Genomic DNA, 22,254 nt, shown 5'->3' with positions numbered 1-22,254 from the left:
GTGTTTCAGATGTTATCATGTTGTGATAACAGGAACATGTTGCGTTTGAGAGCCCACTTCCAAATATTGTGAGACAGTTTGGACAGCCCTGGAGAATGATTGCCCCCTTGTTTGTTCAGATAGTACATGGCCGTGGTGCTGTCTGTAAGGATTAGGATTGTCTTTCCCTGCAGTTGTGTTTCGAAAGCTTTTAGTTCTTTGAACAATGCCAGCAGTTCCAGCAAGTTTATGAGGTTGGACGCTATGTTCGACGACCAAACTCTGCTTGCTGTTTGCTGAAGCAGGTGGGCTCCCCACCCTGTGAGGGAGGCGTCTGTAGTTAGAGTGGCCTCCACTGCGGGGGTGGTGAAGGATTTCCCTTTCATGCGGTTTTCCCTCAACCACCACCGCAGCGAGAGAACGAGGGCCGGCAAGACCACTACTAAATCCTCCCACTGATTGTTGGCCTGACACCACTGGCTGCTAAACCACTCTTGCATTGGGCGCATGCGCAGGCGCACGTGAGGAACTAAGTAGATACATGACGCCATCATTCCTAGCAGACGCATAGACGTGCGTACTGTTACCTTTCGATTGGCTACATAGTGAGGGATTTGAAATAACATGTTTTGAACCCTCTCGTTGGAGGGGAAGACGAGGCCGTCCTTTGTTCGAATTAGAGCCCCTAGGAATTGTTTAACTTGACTAGGGTCTAAGCTGGATTTTTTTCTCGTTGATAGAGAATCCCAGACTGAATAAAAGATCTATCGTCTTTTGGGTATTTGACAGACATGTCTAGTAAGAGTCCCCTGTTATGAGCCACTCTTCGAGTACCTTTGTAAATACCCTTGGTGCAGATGTTATGCCGATGGGTAGTACCTGGAACTGATAGTGATTGTTCTGTATCATAAATCTGAGGTATTTTGTGTGCGCTGGCAACATCGAAATATGAAAGTATGCATCTTTCATGTCCAGAATTGCCATGTAATCCCGTGTGAGCAGGGGAATTACTTCCTGCAGGGTGACCATGTGGAACATTTGTGGTTTTAGGAATATGTTCGCAGATCTAGAACAGGGCGCATGGTTAGATCCTTTTCGGGTACAAGGGAGTACACTGAATAAATACCTTCTTTTACCTGTGATAGAGGTACGATTTCTATAGCTCCTTTTTGTTCCACTATCTCGACTTCTTGAAGTATGCAAAGATGTTCTGGTGTTGGTCTTCGTTGTCGTGGAGGTCTGAATTTTGGGGACCGGTTGAACTCTACACAGTACCCGTGGGCTATGGTTTTTAGCACCCCCTAGTCCGTGGTTATTCCCTCCCATGCCTGAAGGAACGATGTAAGCCGGCCCCCGACCGGGGAGGCATGGGAGGGGACCCGAATCTTCGGCTCATTTGGATCCTGAGGCTAGAGAACCTCTGGCGGTAGGGTTCCTGCCCCTTCCTTTACCACGGTGATGTCCACTTTGGGGGTATGGGGTGGTGTAAGTGTTGGTTCCCTGTGGAGTTCCAGTGGTTTCCTGAAGAGTATTGTTGATGAGTGAAGCATTGGCCATGAAAAAAACCTTCTGATTCCAAATCCGCGTCTAATGGAGGGTTCTTTAAGTAATTTGGTCCAGACTCTTTAGGGTGTCATGTTCCTTCTAGGGCCTCATCGACCGCCTTCCCAAACAAGTTGGATTCCTCCACAGGTTTGTTTATAAGTGACGCTTGCGTCTCAGGTTTAAATCCTGAGTTCCGCAGCCATGCATGTCTTTTGAGGAGTATGCCCTGAGCTAGGGCTCGACTGGCCATCTCGGCAGAATCCAAAGTGTTCTTTAAAATGCTCCGGTTAACTTGCCTACCCCGCAGAGACTGTGGTAAGGAGATGGGTTCATAGAGGTTCTTGAGCCTCTTGTAGGCCTTCTTGTATTAGAGCCATTGCGCATCAGCGTAACTGGCCAATAAAGTGGTGTTATTGGCAATACGCGTAGAGTACACTGCTGCTGTGGTAACCCTCTTTCCAGGGGCGTAAAGTCATTTCCCTTCTTTGTCAGGGGGTGCCTCGCCGGTTGACAAAGGGACCCCTGCTCTTTTTCTTATGGTAGTGACTACCAAAGAATCTGGGTTGGAATGAACACTAATATATAGGAGGATCCGAGGGAGAAGGGCGAAAGAGTTTTTCAATTCTTGGGTTTACACCTCTTGTGAGAGCAGGTATTGCTAAGGAGGGAGCCAGGCATTTTTTAATCGTATTGAGGAGAGGGATAGCCTGGCTGGCAGCTTCTCTTTGAGTATATCTTCAACAAAGTCGGCTTCAGGGGCTGTCTCTTCAGTGGCAAATTTAAAGTGTACAGCTGCCTTACGTAACATTACGTTAAACGTCAACTGATCATCAATTGGCAAGGGGTTTCTTGTAGGAGTGGTTTGAGGGAGTCCAAAGCCAGAATATCTGGATCTGGATATTGTGGATCTGGGGACTGCCATGGTTGAGGGTCACCCATATCTAGGTCCTCCCCCCAACCCTTAATGGGCTCATGTTAAATGGGCTCATGTTCCTCTTCGTTAGAGAAAGGATTTTCTCTACAGTAACTGGTGGAATGTCTTCCTCAGTAAGTCATAATTATACATATCCTCTTCTAAAGAGGGGTCAAAAAGCCTTGGGGATTTTGCTCTAGGGTTAAATAAAAGGGCTTTCATCCCGTGGCCTTCTTGGTGTAGGTTGTTCTGAACGTGAAACAAACCTGTCCAGCCTTTCCATGCAGTCCTCAAACTTTTCTCTAGTCCAGACTGACGACCTAGAATGGTCTATAGGTGGAAAAGTGTCTCTAGCACTCTCTTCAGTCAAAAACTGTAGAGATTTTTGCCTTAACGTCGAAGAAAGTCCTTCTTCTCCTTCAGAGAATTCCACTGGCGGGATCGATTAAGGTGGGGTATCCCTGTGTCTTTTTCTCAACTTATGAACGCTCTCCTTAGATCTTGGTGGATCTTTGGGCCTTTCAGAAACTTTCAAAGAGTCCCTAAACTGCCGTCTTTGAGAATCGGCGGACACGAGTCTTGCCAGGCTGTCTTCGACCTCCTCCCCAGATGGGAGGCGCATAGTTACAGCCGGCGATTGTAAGGGAGTCTTTTTGGTGGAGCCAGGGCCTTGTCTTCATCGGCCACCTTTTCCAGTAGCGCCGTCATTTTCGCCGGTGTTCATGCCTTGCCTTGAGTTATCGCAGTTCTCGGCGGATCCGGAACCTTAAAGTCACTGTACGCCTTCTATTGATGCGTGTCGACGGAACTATGTATTTTTGGGGTAGCACCCTTTGTCTTGGATTGCCAAGTCGCTAGGTACATATGCGGCTGCGGGGAGAGCTGTCGATCCCTGCGGTCGGCAGGTATCGCCAGAGTTAATGGTGTACCCATTAGCACCAAAGTCTTCTTCGACGTACTCAAAGTAAGGCTTGGGGTTGTGTGTTTAGTGCCGTGCACTTGTCCGTCTTTGTTGCCGGGGTGTGACTTCCCCATAGCAGAGCCTATACCGTGCTCATCGCGGGCGGGGACAGACGATGCGGAACGCAAGCGTTCCGTCAAAAGGTCAACAACCTCCGGTTCAGAGGTCCGATAGTCACTCTCGCCATCGCCACATAAGGTGGTAGCAGTAGTGGGAGAAACCTCGGCCTTGGACATACCGTAGGCCGCCCACTGTTTTATCCTACGCTCCTTTAAGGTCTTGGGGGCGGAGGAGCTTACAAGCAGCACACCCTTCCTCTTTGTGATCGAGGGGCAAGCATCGGTTACACCGTCTGTGCTTATCCTTCCATGGAATTTGCTCTTACAAATAGGGCAAAATCTAAATGAGTCCTCTCCATAGCTGAGGGTACACAGAGTGACTAAGACCAAACGGGAAAGAGGAAGGAAAGGGAAAGGCATTTTCAGCTTGAAAAGAAATGTCCACCCGACCCCACTCTCCCTACTATATAGGCAGGCGGAAGGCCCAGCCACATGGTCGGCAACGCCGACAGGATCACCGTCTGTCGAAGTTCTCGCAGGTCTTCGGCAGAGACTGGAAAAGCCGTCGAGATAAGGGACGGAAGGGATGATGTTAACTATTTTACAGATTTATTTGACCAAAGGTCGGTTGAACAATAGCAATTTTCTTTACGAACTCTGCATTGGGGCAACCAGTTATCTGGGCGGGATAGTTTTACAGGCATGCCCACGTTGACGTTCCCTTTGATTCTCAAAAGACAAGATGCAATACTCTGCGATTACCACTGGATGTCGGACTATGTACTGCATGTGATTCTAAGCAGATTGACAAACATCAGAATCGTCGTTTCTTAACTGGTTGTGGCAAATGGACAGAGACCTGCTGTGGGGTGTTGGCACTTCTGAAAATAACGAGGGGTCCATTTCCCAATAAGGCTTATACGTGATGCATAGTATATTCAATTCCACCCAGTGTTTCACCGAGAGCCAGTAAAGAGATTTCACAACTGGTCTTTTTTAACCAGAGGTACAGTTAAACTGGCTGTGTTTTTCCCCCTGAGGTTTTTGCACTTGATTTTGGCTAGTCTCATTTATAAAATATTACAATTGTCCATTTAAGCCATGAACGATGATCTGGTCATCTCCATTCCATGGGGCATCAACCAGTGCCATCACTGATTCTGTGGTATCCAAGATGCCCCGTCCCCCATGGCTAGCTGATATTTGGGTTCTCATTACACACATTTTTGGAACACACCAAGGGCAGGCATTGCGACACCCACTTAAAAACAGAAAACAATGTGATTCTCATTTGAAGTTCATTATAGCCTTCTAACCTACTTATAGTTTTTAGCCAGTGCACACAACACTCCTAAAACAGCAAAGCATTTATGGGATGGTTATCAGACCCTAGTCCAGCAGTTTCCGGGAGCACACATTTCACACTCTTAATTCCACCAAGCATATTCAAGCAATTCAGTTGCCCGTTTGGTGTAGAATGAAATGCAATCATAATACTGATCCGCCCAAAATTAAGAAATTCCTTAATCCTACCCATTTCATCAGTTCTACTAGATGTTCCTAGATTCTAAATGCTCAGCATAGCACTGTAAAATGAGCTGGTTCCCCAATGCGATATAATAAATGTTCCATTTGCTGTTCTCACACTCCTTGTCCTCCAGACTACATATGTTCTACATGAACACCATTAATATACAAGTAATCATGCAAATGGGAACCCACCCTTGCCTAGTGTCAAAGTGTCACTTTGTTTGCAAACTGGTCTTGCCTGCCTGAGTTGCATAGGTTTAGGGTCTTGGCTTTGGGGTTGGTTAAATAATGTTCATTTGAGAATGAGTCTTTAAGAGGTCAATTCTTATTCCAGATGATATTCATAAGTGAACCCAGGAAGGGAAATCTTTTTACGAACATTGTCCGTTCATAACTAGCCTGTAGCATCGAATTCTTAGGAAAGGGGGAAAAGGATGTACAGTCATCAATCACCCATCACCCAGGTGCTGCAGCCCGAGGCCTACAGGATTACAATTCTCCATCGCAATCCTGTCCTGTAAACCAAGTCAACCAAAATGCATGAAGTATACCGAAATGGGTCTCTCCATTAGAAACTCGTGTGAAACTCATGTATGTAGCTTAATGGACCCCCACGCTCTGAGGATTTCAATACACTTGCTACTACACAAGACCACAGTTTAAGATGAGCATTTTATTGTTACAACCTTAACACTATAGGACAATCAATAGGACCATGAGTAAGGAGGCCCCAGCATTACCAGGCAGGGACGATATCTGAAAGGCGTGCAGATCTGTGCATCACAGGTTATACGCAACAACTCTGGAGACAGAAAGTAAAGGACCACTGTACCTTTCAGACTAGGTCCCCCTAGAGCCTCCTCTTCCTGTGGCGTAGCTCTGCGATACTTGATCTCATAACGGCGCTTGTATGTGGTTTTTGCTGGAGAAGAAAAGGGAAATCAAAAACATCAAATGCCTCTGTGCACACTTATTTAGGGTGACCTCCAAGTGAGAAGGAACCTAAACTCTAGAACAATCTAGACTGCCCAATACAATCACAGGAGTGCCATTAACGGTTCAGGAGAAACCCAAGAACTTTCCGTTTCAGGCTTTAAAGAGGCACGGTGTACTTCCCTAACCTTTGTATGCCAAGGCAGGTTAGGACAACATTCATGACTCTAAGAAGTCAAATTACCAACTGCACCTCCTCAGAGGGATTCTTGCTTTCCTCATCTTCCCCCAGAAACTCACCGTCTCCAGAGCTCTGGTTTTCTCTATGCTGGACTACTGCAACAGCCTATTTTTAAATCTGCCTGCCTTTACTCTCCGTCCTCTACAACTCATCCAGAACAGGACTGCAAGATTTGTACTTGGCCTCAAGCCCAGGGGTCGTATCTCCCCAGCCCTGAAATCTCTCCAATGGCGCCCAGTGGCAAGGATCAAGTTCAAGACCCTCTGCATTGTCCACAATGCCTTCTGGGGCCTGGGACTGCAATACCTCCAACTCTCTTTGGAAAGATCTTCCTACTCAAGCTCTTCGCTCCTCCACCTCCAACTCCCTGAGGGTCAGTCGCTTCCCCAGGCAACCAGTTGTGGGCAAATCTCTTTCTTCGGCTGGGGCCTCCCTCTGGAGCAGCCTCCCTGCCCCTCTGAAACTTGAGCAGAACCATCTCCGGTTCCAGAAGCACCTCACGACCTTCCTCTTTACTTCTGCTTTCGCTTTTCATCTCCCCTGCTGATCTCCTGTCTGATATTGCACTTGTCACTTAGATACCGATTGAAATCAGGCCCAGGTGCCTGCCCGCCCAGTTGCACACATTCACCGCCTCCTGGCAACCCCTGCACTTGGGTATGTATCTGCAACCCTACAGTCCCCTTACCTGCACTGATTAGACACCTGTTATCTGCACTTTAACCCTTGCACTTACCACCTGCTGGCCTCACTACTTGTTTTTGATCCTGTATCCGGCACTTGCCCTTCCTCCCCTTCCCCTGGCATGTTTTCCCCTCCCCTCTACCTTGCGCGATCTCAATTTCACTAGGCCTAGTAAGATAGTTGCCTTTGTCCTCCCTCCGTTTCCCCTCCCTTGCCTCATCGGGGCATGAAACACTTGTGTATACGCGCGTTATAAAATGTCCTATCATTCCAATACTCCACTTTCGATGGAAAAAACACACACAAATAACTCAACCACCTGACCATTGTTATCAACAAACACAAACCAACAATATACAATGCCTCATAATCCAGACCATCGCTACCAGGAGGTGCTGATTGACACCCCCATGACAAAAGGGGGACACCAGAATAGAATGCAACCAGGTTGTTCCTGGTCAATCAATATACAACACAAATTAGTCTGACCTTGAACGTGTGTGTAGATAACCTTGATCAATATTCATGATGCAGGAAGTAACAATACTCGAGGAGGATAAAACACACAATGACCCCACTGTAAATGCAAATTTTAAATTCAATTTATTATTATCAACAATGAAAAAATATGACCCAAGAACTTGCTCAAATGTGCCGCACAAGTATAAAGTGCAATCCCAAAAGTGACGTGTGCTTATTAAAAAATTAAATATTTCATGATTCAATCAACATTTAAAACAATTAATCCATACAGGTGAGAAAACAGCAATACATACAAAGACTACAATATATACAAAAAACAGCAAAACATATACAAAACTATAGACTGGTTGTGCTTCTTATTATTAGTTATTCTAAACAACCTCTTTCAATGGAAGGACTAATAGTGCCACACTCCTTCCATGTAGGTGTGTAAATTAGAACCCAACATGTTTAATTCCTAATTCAATGTTCTAAATATCAGGAAATTCTTCAGTGGATATAGTCTTCTTAATTGTTAACACCTTAACCTACTCGAATTATGGTATCGCATATAATTAGGCCACTAAACTACAATTCTCAATATTTTCCAATTCCTCATGACAATGAATTTCATAGATGATGTGGTTGACTGTGCAAATCGCCGCTACCTGCATCACAAAACACACAACAAACAGCTTTAATTACTCGCTGCTTTTTGTTCACAAATACATTGAGAAAGACCATTATTTCAAATTAAGGTCCAATCCTAAAGCTTACCTCGAATAATTATCGAGTTAATAGCTGTGGTAGGCTGAGAAGAGTACATTCTTTGTGTAATTCCCTGAGAAAACCTAAGTCATAAATCCCTGTTTAGCTTCCTTCATTTGTATACCCAAGATATGTGCTAGTGGGTGTACTTCATACACGTCAACCGAAAGAAGCACTTACTTTTACAGCATTTCATCTGTGTATCGAACAAATGGTGTTTTGTCTTGTATTCCAAATAGTTCACATCTAAATGGGCATCTACAACTGTATCTCTGACTTGGTGCTGTAACAACATATATACACCTCATTAATTCTTCTTAGCATAGAGTTTGCCTGTAATTAGTGCTTGCTTGTCAATAGTGCCAGCCAAAAATATCTTACTGGCTCTTGTTAAAACACTATTGCTTACTTTAATTCGAGTAGTTGCTCACGTATGCACAGTCTACTAATCAACGCTCAAGGTAAGGTCCAGCTACATCAAGTTGGCCTCCGTTGCAACGTGTCGTAAGTCGCAGGCTGTGGAGCAAAATCAATACACTACATGATTAGTGGGTTTTGCGCTTTGGTTAAGATGTTACCACACAAGGATACAGGTGTAAATGGTGTACACAGAGACAATGTCACTGTTTAGTGGCAGTCACCATTCCATTATGATAATATGACACTTGCCGTGTTCCTCGCTTCTCATCTAGAGTGCATTGTGCCTGGTTCTCTAATAAGGGCATGACATACTATCGTCCAAGCTTAGCTCTTCATGCTGGCAGACTTTCTGAAAACGAGCGCTTCCGCGTGCCCGGCGTGTATACACAGTGTTGCGTTAGTCACAAACGTGCTCCTTTTGGTACTGCGTTGATCACATGGGACTCAACATCCGGTCTCTCGCACTCCAGTCGAAATGCAAGTGGCCATTTTAGCCTAGTTTTAGTTCAACATAGTCCTATTGCGTGCATCTCCTTACTCAGGTGGCAGCTGGCAGTGTGCACAAAAGCAGAACAAATAAAAACAAGCTAAACCAACACAGATTTTCAGTGTGGATTACGATTATTATTTTGTCATTTATGGGTCCACTTCCTGAACTAGGTTGGTACACTATATATAAAAGCATAGCTTGACAATACTCTCCAAGCTGTATTGATACTAATATACAATGTAAAAATAATCGCCACTCAGCACATCAGGTGCCAATCAATATTTTCATTTAGCCCAAGTTCATTGTTACACATCGCTGCAAATGGTCTTTGTGGGCACGTACCCGTTTGTGCGGCACTCTGCTTTCGAGCAGTACCAAGATGGATGCCCGTGAGATTCCGCCATACTACCTGCAGCAGTCCATGTTTTTGCACGTCTCTTCAACGTACGGTCAACTGCTCACGTGATCCTTTATCCGGAATCGAAGTGGACGGTGCTTCGCGTCGCTTCTGCTTTTGACGCTCCGTGAGTTTGCTTCTGAAACTTCTACCTACCTCCACTAGTCAAAACTACTTGTACCTTCCGTTTCTCCTAACTCTGTTCTCTTCCATCGTTCAGATTCTCCCTTCAGTCTTTGCCTGCTCACTGTTCATTCAGACCAATCCGGCAGACTTGTTTGTTTCCCGTCTCTCCTGGACTTCCGTTAGAGTAAGTTTAGTCCTTTTAGGGCTACCCCCTCTCTCTGATTAGCTTACTCACCTGTTCATTCCTTCCAGAGTCTCCCGCTGCTCCACGATACTTCCGATCTTCAGTTCTGAACAGTCTTCCTCCAACTTCGTTCCTTCGTTGGTGAGAGGATTAATTTCTGCTTCCCCTTCACTGTTCTACTTTATTCCTCTTCTGACATTCTCCTAATTTTCCCTCTCCTGTGCTCGTAGGAGAAGCCTCCCGTGTGAAATCCTTTTCTGCCATCCGTTGGGGAAGCTTCCACTTCAACTTCCTCCCGATCCAGACGAAGAGGGACTCGACCAGGGTTTTCTTCCCATTAGAGGGTTTCCCTGGCGGTCCTGCCCTTTCTCCTGGGTTACTTTATCCTGGGTAGGAGAGGTCAGGGCTGTCTTAGGGTAACTTTCACGGCTGCATTGGTCCTCCCATTTGGTTTCATCGATCTGTCAAGGTGAGCTTTGTAGACTTTTACAACAACTTTATTACACTGCTTAATACAAACATAACATTCATGACTTCTTGTTAAGAACATGAAGCGTGATTCAAGTCTTGAAAGGGTCATTTTATCATGTTCAGAACTTATTTTCATCGGAATAGTCCAATTGATCACATTTATGGTGGGCTGCTTTCAAGTGTCCCACCATTGCGGCTGTCGGTACTAAATTCCTAATGCAGCTTTTGTGCTACATGATTCTGGTCTTAACCTTACGTTCAGTTATCCTTAGGTAAATTTTGAGACATGCACACCAGATTGCGTAAATCGCCCAACTGCGGTTACAATTAGTGAAACAAAGTTATTGCCAGGGATTGGCCAGCCCTATATTGGCCAGTCCTATGTCCACCTCATAGGTTCTCGCTGTTTGCACACAGCAGTTGCAATTGCCAAATAGACTATGTCCTATTGGTTTGGGCAGACCCCATGCCTCCGTCAATGCCATTTGGGTGTTCAGTTCTTCGTGGATATCATTACGGGTCACCAATTCTTTCAAATGTTTACACCTTTTTGTAGGCACACCTAGGTTGTTCAAGCGCGTTGTTCCCTTTGTATGCAAGAAAAAGGCAACCTGTACTTAAGAAAAGCAAACACATGTATACAAATTGGCCTCAAGAGCACAGTTTGATGTGGAAAGGTGTGGAAAGCCGTTGGGTCTAAAATACTAGGAACCTATGGGAGCTGATTAACAATGATGGCAGGTTCCAAACATTGTTACAAGGGACCAATGTCTAAGAGCGCTCATGGACAGACCACTTCTCGAACCTGTTAGCCCGAGTTTCATCACTCACAATTAATCCCCCCCCCATGGCATGGCTGGTTGATTGTGCCCTGGAAGAAATCCAGAACTTAATCAAAAATCTGAATGTATCAAGTGCCCCGGGGCCTGATGGCTTAACAAATATGATGCTTAAAGAAGCCTTTGGCCCGTGGGCAAAATTCATCCTGCAATCAGACAAAACAGTCCCTCTTTCTTGGAGACGAGTGATAATAATCCCTGTATTTAAAAAAGGAGACTGAACGGAACCGCAAAACTACTGCCCCATCGCCCTCCTAGACATCATAGGCAAACCTTTTGGATCCAATTTCGGTAGGAAATGTTAGGTTATATGTGCTAGGTACTCCGAGATGCTGCACATCCATTGTAAATATATGGACTTGTCACTTTACTCTAGTGAGATCTGTTAGGAAATCTAGAGAGAGCCTATGGTAATGCTATTGTACGGCATGCCTAGCTACGATCACTATGGCAACTCAGTACAACCACTAGCCACACCAATATGGTGAGCTGCCGTCGTGACACCCCCACGTGCATGCGCGGTGGAGCCATGATGACCCTACAAACATTACTGGCCTTGAGCCCTTCGCGAGTAGGCGGTCCTCTGTATATTGATTGGAGCTCTGTACCACAGTACTGTATGCATGATGTTTTGGGGACAGTAACAATGGGGACCTAATGGTTCATCATCTTTTTGTACCGTAGGCACCTTAGTGTCTACTTGTAATCACTATCCTTTAGTACTTACAGTATTCTACCATGGTCCACACAGTATTGTCTGAGCATCGGACTCACATGTCCAGACTACCCCGGACTTTCTCTCACCCCCCCACCCCTAAATCTGTGACCAGATCGTCCAACTGACCGCACTACCCACTATTGCCCGTCTGAGGTCGCCTTAATCTACACAGCTGGGTGAGTCCACATTGCGTTTTATTTGAAGTAGTCACTATTGGTGAAAGTGGATGTAATCATAGATAGAAGACACTGATTATGAATTTTGAATTAACAGGTATGACGCATCTTTGGTCGTCACTCTGAAAGTGGAGGTTAGTACTATCTCTGAATATTGATTGAGTCATGTAGAGTAGTCCCAATATTACCCATACTGAATGGTTATGTTTTACGTTTTTTATAACCCTTTAGGACCCCATGGAAGAAGTACATTAACTCAACGGGAACAGATAGCTCTTTCCCCGAGGATCGATTAGATTGAACACATTGGCTACATAGTCACTGATAAGGAGTTATTCTGCATTTGTTCTAAATATTTCATGACATGATTATATGTCCATGTGTGAATGTTGTAAACACTGGATATTCAATATGTGCTTTGTTGTAATACTTACCAATTTGAACTGTGAATTGCTATCGTACCTGTGTGTGATAACAGGACGGTAGCCAATTATGTTATTGCCTTTGTTCTGATTTTGGTTCAGATTTGATAAAGGAGGCTAAGCCTCGATCAAAATTGATGTGCTGACTATTTACTTGTACAGTATTGAAACTGATGTTGGATTTACATTGATAACTGCCCATAGTTGGCAGCCTTAAGTAAAAATAAGTCGATACATGTTTCATTTGGTAAACACTGTTGAACCTGCTTGTATGAAGAACCATTGCGATACTCTCCCCGTTGGAGTGCATCATAGGGCCACCATGTAGCAACACACGGTTTTGGTTTCTATTGTTCTTCTTTGTCCCAAGTGGCCTTGTGACATTAGCCCTTTTGCTCCTGAAATGTCTTTACGCACGACCTATCTTGTATATTCACTTTCTATAGAGATAAAAAAAAGAAATGCCAAAACACTGAATTTATCTCCTTGAGATCAAACGAAAGGAGACAGTACAGGTCTGTGTACCCCCTCTCCCCTTCTTGTCATACCCAGCTCAGCCAAGTGGTCAGCAGAGAATATAGATAGGGTGATGTCTAAAATTACTTTCTTTGCCAATTATTTTTCTAAGAACCCGAACCCTCATGCTATAGAACATTTTCAAATACACCTCCCACTGATCAGGCCTCAAGCTCTCAGCCCGCCTTCCACTCCTCCGGCCCTCTCTTCATCCGAGCCACCAGCAAAGAGGTCTCACTTCTGCTGAGTTGTATTATATACACATACACAGACGGGGATCAGGAGGATTATCACTACTATGATTTTGATCATGATGGGGATAATAATGATGGTGAGTCAGAGGTTTACACTATAGAATCTGCAGTTCCACAAGACTCCCCAGTACCTGATTCTCCAGTTGATAATCAGCCCTTGTTTAATGACCTACTGATCAAAGCAGCTGAGCACTTCGGGATTAAAATTCACAAAATTCAGCAGGACAGGGATTTTGTCGAAGATATCCTGGGGGACAAAAAAGCTGCCACCCAGTTCATACCCATTTTAAAGTCGGTCCAAAGGAGGATCCAACCCTCAAATGAAACGCCCAATCAAACAAGAGCAGTTGCTATATCTGAGGACAATTTAAGCAGGATTCACTAGTTGTCACAACTACCCGGAAGAGTGCTGGCACACCTTTGGCTTCTTCTGAAGCTCCCCCAGACAAGGAGAGCAAGAAGCTCTATGCCATGGGTAGAACAGTTGCAACATCAGCAACATTCCAAGTTAGAATCACCAACAATTCCACACTGTTGGCGAGCTATGACTGCCATAAACGGGACGAGATTTCGGCCATTGTTGACTCTGCTCCAGAGCCTCTAAAATCTAAACATGCCCTTGTAGCAGCGGAAGGCAAAGCCACTGCTAGCAGCTTGCTGAAAAACAACCTTGATGCTGCACACAAACGCTGGATGCCTAATTGCAGAAGGACCCATTCTAAAGCGCCATGCTTGGCTTCGCTAGTCTGGCTTTAAGTATGAGACACTGGCAACATTGCTCAACATGCCGGTGGAATCTACTGTACTATTCGGTCAAAGAGGAGTAGGATACCCTCAAATCCCTAAGCCTATTTACCAATAAACACACTGGGCAAAGGGGCAGAAACAATTTTTGCCGTTTTCACTGACAAAATTCCCAAAGAGGCTCCGGTTATGGACAAAAACAGAATTCATCATGGAACACCAACCAGGGTCAAGCGTCCCAGGGCTATCCAAGAGGCCAGCGCAGGGCCTGAGGTCAGGGGAGATCTTCCACTTACAGAGGTGGAGGAACGCCTCCAAAACAATGACAGCCTGCTACAGGTCCCCTGCCATGCCTCCCCACTCGGGGGACAGATTTCAAACTTCACCCACGGACAAGTGGGTGTTTATTGACAGTAGCGGGATGTTATTGCGTGGAGCTCCTAGAAACACCATCAAACCTCCCCCCGCGCCAAAGGAAGACATCAAGAGAAGAACAACTCATCTCGTTAGAAGTCGTCAATGTGCTGCTCCACAAGGACTCCATCGAGATTGTGCCATCCAACGAGGTAAACAAGGGTATTTATTCAACATACTTCCGTGTGCCAAAGAAAGATCTAACCATGCACTCAGTATTAGACTTGCGGCCTGCAAACACTTATGTAAAGCCACAAAAGTTCTGCATGACAACGCTACAAGAAGTAATTCCCCTGCTAAAACGGGGGGATTACATGGCAACATTGGATATGAAAGATTTTCATTTTTCAATGCTCCCAGCGCACAGCAAAATCTTGCGGTTCAAAGTAGCAAACCAGCACTACCAATTCAAGGTGCTACCTTTTGGAATAGCATCAGCTCCAAGGGTATTCACCAAGGTACTGGTGGTGGTGGCGGCACACTTGCGCAGTGAAGCAATCCCAGTGTACTCCTACCTGGACGACTGGCTGATCACAGGCAAAACTCCCCATCTTTGCAAACAAAACACGCAAAGAACCATAAATCTTCTAAAAGTCGGAATAAGTTGTGGATGCCTATTTATATGTGAACTATTTGAAATACAAGACAACACAATTTTTTCGATACACAGATGAAAAGCTGTAGAAGTAAGTGCTTCTCGTTTTGGTTGCTGTGTATGAAGTTCACCCCCTAGAACATATCTTGGGTACACAAATGAAGGAAGCGAACCAGGGATGTATGGTTTATGTTTTCTCAGGGAATTATACAAAGAATGTACTCTTCTCAGCCTACCACTGATTGTTAATGTATTTGTAAACAAAAAGCAGTAAGTAAAGCTGTTTGTTGTGCGTTTTGTGATGCAGGTAGCAACGAACTACACAGTGAACGACATCACCTATGGAATTCAGTGTCATGAGGAATTGGAATATATCGAGGATTGTAGATTAGTGGCCTAATTATATGCTATCCCATTATTCAAGTGGGTTAGGGTGTTAACAGCGAAGAAGACTACATCCCCTGAGGAGTTTAGTGATATTTAGAACATTGAATTAGGAATGAAACATGTTGGGTTATAATTTACACACCTAGTTGGAAGGAGTGTGGCACTATTAGTCCTTCGATTGACAGAGGTGGTTTAGAAGAACGAATAACAAGCACAACCGGTCTATGGTTTTGTATATGTATTGTAGTCTTTGTATGTATTGCCGTTTTCTCAACTGTATGGATGAATTGTTTTAATTGTTGATTGAATCATTAAATGTTTCATGTTTTAGTAAGCACACATCACATTTTGGATTGCAGTTTATACTGGACCAGAACATTTGAGAAAGTTTTTAGGTCATATTTTTTCATTGTAACAATACATTGGGCCTCATTAAGACCCTGCCGGTCCGGAAAGAACGGTGGCGGTAAAATCGCTGCCACCGTTCTTTCCGGACTGGCTGATTAAGAGTCCTGCAGGCAGGAGGTGTCACTCCCGCCAGGTCTGACCTGGTGGGATTTACACCACCCGCCTGCAGGCGCACATGGAAACACCAGCTCCGTCATAGACGGAACCAGTGTTTCCATTGTCCCCATCCCCATGGAGTCTTATGGTACTCCATGGGAATGGGGACTTACAGAATTCCGCATCTGGAATTCCTGGGTCACAATGCCCCAGTGATTTCGGGAATCACATAGGCGGAATGGTAATACGGGTCCGGAGGTAACCTGCTAGTTTTTTCGGCACGGTTACCGCCGGACTCATAATGAGGCCCATTGGATTTATAATTTGCATTTAGAGTGGGGTAATTGTATGTTTTATCCTCCTTGAGTATGGCCATTTCCTGCATCACAAATAGTAATCTACACACACATGCTCATGGTCCATCTAATTTGTGTTGCTGATTCACACCCTACAACAGCATTCGTATAAAGAGAATGATTGACACTTCTGGTATGCTACATTAGGTATTGGCAAAGAAAATGCACTAATGCAATCACACAAACGCAGTGTGCATTTTAAAATGTTCTTTTCTAAACAATGGCAAAGCCAACAGTTTTAGTTCTTGTATGGGTGTTTTAGGCATTTACTGGGTATTGCCACGATTAGCCCAGGTTCTTTCCCCATTTACAAGGTGCTGCCATCATATGCCATGACAATATGTGGTACCTGGTAGTCTGTCTTGACCCGAGGAACGTTACTCAACACCACACAATTGTCAAGAACTTGAACATTACTTTTTACACGTTATTTTTTTGGGCAAACTCATGCAGCAGTTGGTCATCCCCCAAATGACCCTCCACACCCAAGAGGCTGGCTGCCTCCATGACCACCAGTCCGGTTTCAGTGCAGTCAGGGGCACGGAAACTGCTCTCCTGAACCCCCATGAAGACCTACTCTCTTCCCTAGTCTCTAACACTCCCTCTGTTCTTATCCTCCTTTATCTCTCTTCTGCCTTTCACACAATCAACAACTCCATCCGCATAAACCGTCTCCATGATACCCTAAGCATCACGGACAGGGCCCTGGCATGGCTTACCTCTTTTTTTTCATACAGACTTTCCCAAGTGCAAATGGGTCCTTTTCTCTCCTCCACTTCACTCTCTACCTGTGGCGTCCCTCCGCACTATATCCTATCGGCATGACTCCTACTCCTGACTGCCTGACTGCACGACAGAGATCCTTCTCATTGGGTTGCCTGCTCCTTGTTCCCCACCCTCCACCACCCCATTCTCTGGCCAGTCCCCTTGTGATAATCTTTGACTCCTCTCTCCACACATCACGGACCTTGCCAAAAAAGTCCAACATTTAGCTCCACCTTCTCAGGGGCATTCTACCCTTTCTCACCTTCCCCCAGAAGCTCAACGTCTCCAGAGCGCTGGTTCTCTCTAAGCTGGACTACTGCAACAGCCTCTTCCTCAACCTCCCTCTTACCTCCCTTCACCCTCCTTCAACTAATCCAGAATAGGACTGCAAGACTTATTCTTTGCCTCAAGCCCAGGGCCTGCACCACTCCAGTCCTAATATCTCTCCACCAGCTCCCGGTGAACGCAAGGATCAAATTCAAGACTCTGTGCATCATCCACAAGGCTGTCTGTCCTTTACATCCAGCTTTCCCTCCATAAATCCCTGCCGACCAGAATCCTTTGGTCATCTGGCTCCAACTCTCTACAGGTCAAACATTTCTCCAAGCAGAGAGTGGGAGGTAGATCGCTTTGCTCAGCTAGCTCCTTCCTCTGGAACAGCCTCCTTCAGACTTGTTCCGGACCCTCTTAAGTTCTGGAAACTTCTCAAACCTTTTCTCCTCTTCCTTCACTCTCCCCCTCCCCTGCTAACTCTCCCTCTGCAACTGGGGCCTGGTCCCTTCCGAGTCATACAGGGGCCACCTCCCTACCAGTCCCCCCCCCAGCATCCTTTGCAAGCACTTGCCCTCGGGCTACCATTCCTGGACTAGCCCAACTTGGCCCTCCCCGTCCACTGCACTCCTCCCTTTCCATCCCCTTTTCCCCTGGCACATGCAACCTTGCCCGCCCTCATCCCTGGAGGCACCCTACTCCTGCATTTCGCCCCCTTGTACTTACCACCTTGTCAAGCACTTGCACGGTAGGATTATCACAAGGCCAAAATAACCATTTTTGTTGTACTACTTCTGTGATTCCCACCCCTCCCTCCCTCGGTCTGGTCTTGCGGCGCCTGGAAACACTTGTATATAGGCACCATACAAATGTCCAATAAAATAAACAAACTTGATTTGTTGGGAAACACTAAACGCAAAAATGCAGAACTTGTTGGCCAATAAAACCATCCTTTATTCTTCAAAATTCAAAAAAAATATAACATTGACCTATAAAGTCATCTAATTACATTGGATTAATGGAACTAAACATACTTTAATTCCAATTAAAATAATTTCTTGCCAATATAGCCACAGTCAATAGTGTGGCATTTTCACAAAAATCAGCAAGTCACATCATGACTAGTTATTTTCAAAACTTCATTGCAATGACATTGTCATGTTGTTTTGGCTCAATAAGTGCCAAGGATGAGCTATCTCGTCCTTGGCATTACGTTGCTGTTGCCAAGAATGAGACAGCTCGTCCTTTTTGGCACTTTCTTTTGTGCGATCCCTGCAAAGCAGAATAGGACTACAAGACTTATCCTTTGCCGGGATTGCACAAAAGTGTAATCCAACCCCCGGGCTATGCGAGGAGGAGGTTCCTCCTGACTGCATGGGGGTTGGATTTCCTTCAGTTTCACGTTGGTGTGAGTAATGCACGCCAACATGAAATTGAAAGTAACTCACAGCTGCAGTGAAATTAAAAGGCGAGTCTCCATCTTTCTTCCCCTCGATCTGCGGCACTATTGCACCGTTCAGATCGAGGGAGGTGTTGTTGGAAAGGGGAGACTCTTCCCCTTTCCAAAGACAACTTCTTTTGAAGCATTGCTGGGTGCAGCTCGGGCACAAAGCACTCAATCCGCACCCAGAAATGCCACTAGACCACCAGGGATCTGTTTGTGAAGTGGGGGGCTGCTTACTATGTAAGCAGCCCTCTCCCCCCACCCCCTGGCCCCCAAAACATGGGGCAGCGTATACTGGTGATCATCTGCCCCTAGGGAAGGGGCCCAAAAAAAAAAAGTTCTGGGTGGGGCACCATGAGACTAGACCACCAAGATTGTTTTTTTACAATGAAAGGGGGGGGGGTCGCACCCCCCCACCCAAAGTGGATGGGGGTCACCACATGTAGGCCTCTCTGGGAGGTGGTCTACATGAGATGCCCCCCCATCCATTTGGGGAGGGGGGGGGAAGAGGGCCACCTGAGACAGGCTCCCTAAAGGATGGGGCTGCATGTTTGGGCCCCCGGGGGGTGGGGGAGATGGGTGATCATCTACCCCTAGGGAAAGGGCCAAAACAATAAATGGGGTGGGGCACCACAAGACCACCAAGATTATTTTTACAATGAAAGGGGGTGGCCCCCTCACCTTCACCCCAGGTGGATGAGGGGCACCTCAGGTAGCCCTCCCTGGGGGCAGATATCTGCACCTATGAAGGGGCATCTGCCTCCAGGGAGGGCTACATGAGATGCCCTCCCATCCATTTGGGATGGAGGGGAGTGGGCCACCAGAAATCTTGGTACAGGCCCCCCCTTCCAAGCATGGGGCAGTATGGTTTTCCCACCCTGGGGGCAGATGGGCAAACATTTTTTTAAAATCTTTGTTGTTGGTGGGGTGGGCACCCTAAACCACCAGCGAAAAGGGGGTGGCCCTCTGCCCCCCACCCCAAATGGATGGGGGGGCTCTCACTCATGTAAGTGCAATCTTGCAATCTGCCCCTAGGAATGAGCAAATGTGTTTTTACTGGGGGGTGGTCAGCAGACCACCAGAGATGGCTTGAAAAGGGGTGGGGCGTGATCCGAGTAGTAGTAGTTATGATTTGTTTTTTGCTGGGGTGACCATAGCTAACTAATGTTTTTTGTTCCGTTTACAGCTTTTTCTACGCGAGCAGCTGCAACGTTATGAGAGTACTGTGTTTTATTATTCTATGGTTAGGGCCCATTGTCAGTGGGGCGGGTGGGACTGGGGCTGGACTGTTGGTGGTATGGGTGGGAGTAGGCTGTCTGGGGAGGTCTTTTGGTGGGCTGGGACAGTATCAGGCCACAAATTGCACCCGATGCCAGCATAACATTGGTGTTTCCCTGGGAGCAGCTGTCTCCCATGTGGATTGACCGTCTGCAAGCCCAGGCTGCACCTCTGGCTGTGCTGCATTACAGATGTCACCTCCGGGGAGGAATGGGGATCCTGCGAGGGCTTCCCGAACTACTGCTGGACTTGGGGATGGTGGACTCACATGGAGACAAGGCGCCCAAGGCCAGAGGCATCACCTCCGACCATCCTGGAGTTCTGGCAGGCCTGCGTTACAGCTTTTCCTTCTGGGAAAGGACAGGGACCCTGCCGGGGCTCCCTGGACCCGCTGCTGGGCTTGGGGACGGTCAAACCACATGGGAAGCAGCCACCCAAGGCCAGAGACATCACCCCAACCATCCTGTTGGGATGCATTACAGAATTTCCCTCTGGGGAGGGAAGGGGACCCTGCCGGAGAGCCTGGTGCTGGCACTGTGCTTGTAGACGGTACACCCACATGGGAAACGGATGCCCAAGACCAGGGACATACGCTCCAACCATCCTAGAATTCTGACTGGGCTGCGTTACAGCTTTTCCCTTCGGGGAGGTATTGGCACACTGCCAGGGCTCACTGGTGGGGAAAAGCTAACACAGGCCAGCCAGAACTCGAGGACGGTTGGAGGTGATGTCCCCGGCCTTGGACATCCATTTACAATGTGGGTGTACCGGTAGGTTGGCAGAGGGAAATGTCTGGAAATTGTGTTTTTCTTCTCCAAATTTCAGACTTTGTCGGGGATTGTGGCTAATAAATTCTGGAACGATTTGCAAAAGTCAGACCTCTGGATTCCTACGGGTGTCTTCTTTTTGGAAATGCATGGGGTTCCCAGTTTTCCTTGGTGCCTTCGACACCCTAGGCCCAAATCTGTAGGTTGTCCACATGAGCAAATTCCCACAGAATCTGCACTGCCTAAAGACTTGGGGTCACCAGTGGTTTAGCCTTATCCGTTTGCGCCCAGGTAGGTGCACCCACACATGTGAGGTACCGTTTTCGCCGTGACACCATTGAGAACGCGGGTATGTGGGACATGTGTTGTGTTTGCTTGGTTTTCATAACGTTTTGACACATTTGATGCTGCACTTTGTCACACAACCCTTTCCTTTCCCAAATGTGACCTACATTTAATCGCTGCTTTAGGCACTCTACACTTCTGTATCCTCCACAAGTCATCTACCCTTCAAAAGGTCTGCCTCTCTTTCGAAAAATGTATGCTTGCCCTTCCTCCCCACATTTGTTTTGCTTATTTACACATGCCAAGTACGTCCGTTTAGGCCGCAAGCATAACAATCCTGTGTACCATGGCTCAGTTTTTGGCTTGTGGTATTGCTTGTTTTGTGAAACATTACATTTAATATGTGATTTCCTAACTGGAAGAGTCAGGGGAATGTAGCAGAGCATTGCTTTTCTCAAAATTCACAGAAGCCATTTCCTTACTGGGCCAACCATGTCAACCACATACCTTTATTTTCAGTCATTTTCCCAATTTTTCCCCAAACTATGGAATTTTTCCATACATAGGTGTTGCCTGACCTGCGCAAATCACCCCTTCCTACACTTGGAATTTTGTCTACTTTTCAGAAATTTATGCCTTTCGGTCTTCCCATTCAGCTTTACTACCCTCCTCTTCCATTCCGGCCACGCATGTCCTATTGGAAAAAAAAAAGCCCAGAATCGCCTACTAACAAAACAGCTGGTAACCATATCAAAATATGTTTTATTTGTTTCCACCAAACCTGTTCTTGAAAGCTCGGCAAATGGTGTATCAAGCACAGCAAACCATTTGTTCCTAGCTCTTACAAGGGAAAAAAACCACAGGCTACTTTGTACATCAATTTATTGGGATTTTCTGGAGAAAAAAAAATAATAATTTTCTCCCTTTTTGATTATTGTCTCACACCCCCCTACAGCAAACTATGATTCCTTGGTGGCGTATGACCGCCTACATGTGGGGGGGGAAGGGGGCCAAATTTGGCCGAGATATCTAACGTAACAAAAAAGTTACCAGGGATTGAATGGCGACATACCGAATTCACCAAAAAAGGCCTTGGCACTGTGGGGGACCCATGGCAATTCAGGGGTTAAAAGGCCATCCCAAAGAAGGTTGGCACACTTTAAATTAATATATAAATGTTAGGAAAGATTTCCATGAGATGTATAATTTTCCCTCCAGTTGTGTTATCCCCCCCCCAAACCTTTTGCTGATTTGAACACCATAGTCGGACTTCCAGGGGACCACAGCCTTCTACTGCACTCCTCTGGGCTTTTTCGCTCATTTTGTTATGGGGAAACTGACTTGCCCTTAAAGACAG

At 46.1% G+C, this 22,254-nt stretch overlaps 1 protein-coding gene across 1 annotated transcript in view; it reads right to left on the bottom strand.

Moving 5' to 3' along the window:
- Nucleotides 1–22,254, bottom strand: part of PIGS (phosphatidylinositol glycan anchor biosynthesis class S) — a 282,891-nt gene that overhangs the window by 207,452 nt on the left and 53,185 nt on the right. Inside the window, exon 4 of the mRNA XM_069615337.1 lies at nt 5,820–5,909. Coding sequence (XP_069471438.1) covers nt 5,820–5,909 — 90 coding nt within the window. The remainder of the gene's footprint in view (nt 1–5,819; nt 5,910–22,254) is intronic.

The sequence above is a fragment of the Ambystoma mexicanum genome, chromosome 9 (assembly GCF_040938575.1).
Source record: "Ambystoma mexicanum isolate Mex_15411 chromosome 9, UKY_AmexF1_1, whole genome shotgun sequence".
NCBI classification, from domain to species: Eukaryota; Metazoa; Chordata; class Amphibia; order Caudata; family Ambystomatidae; genus Ambystoma; species Ambystoma mexicanum.
This window is presented reverse-complemented; position numbering and strand designations above follow the sequence as displayed.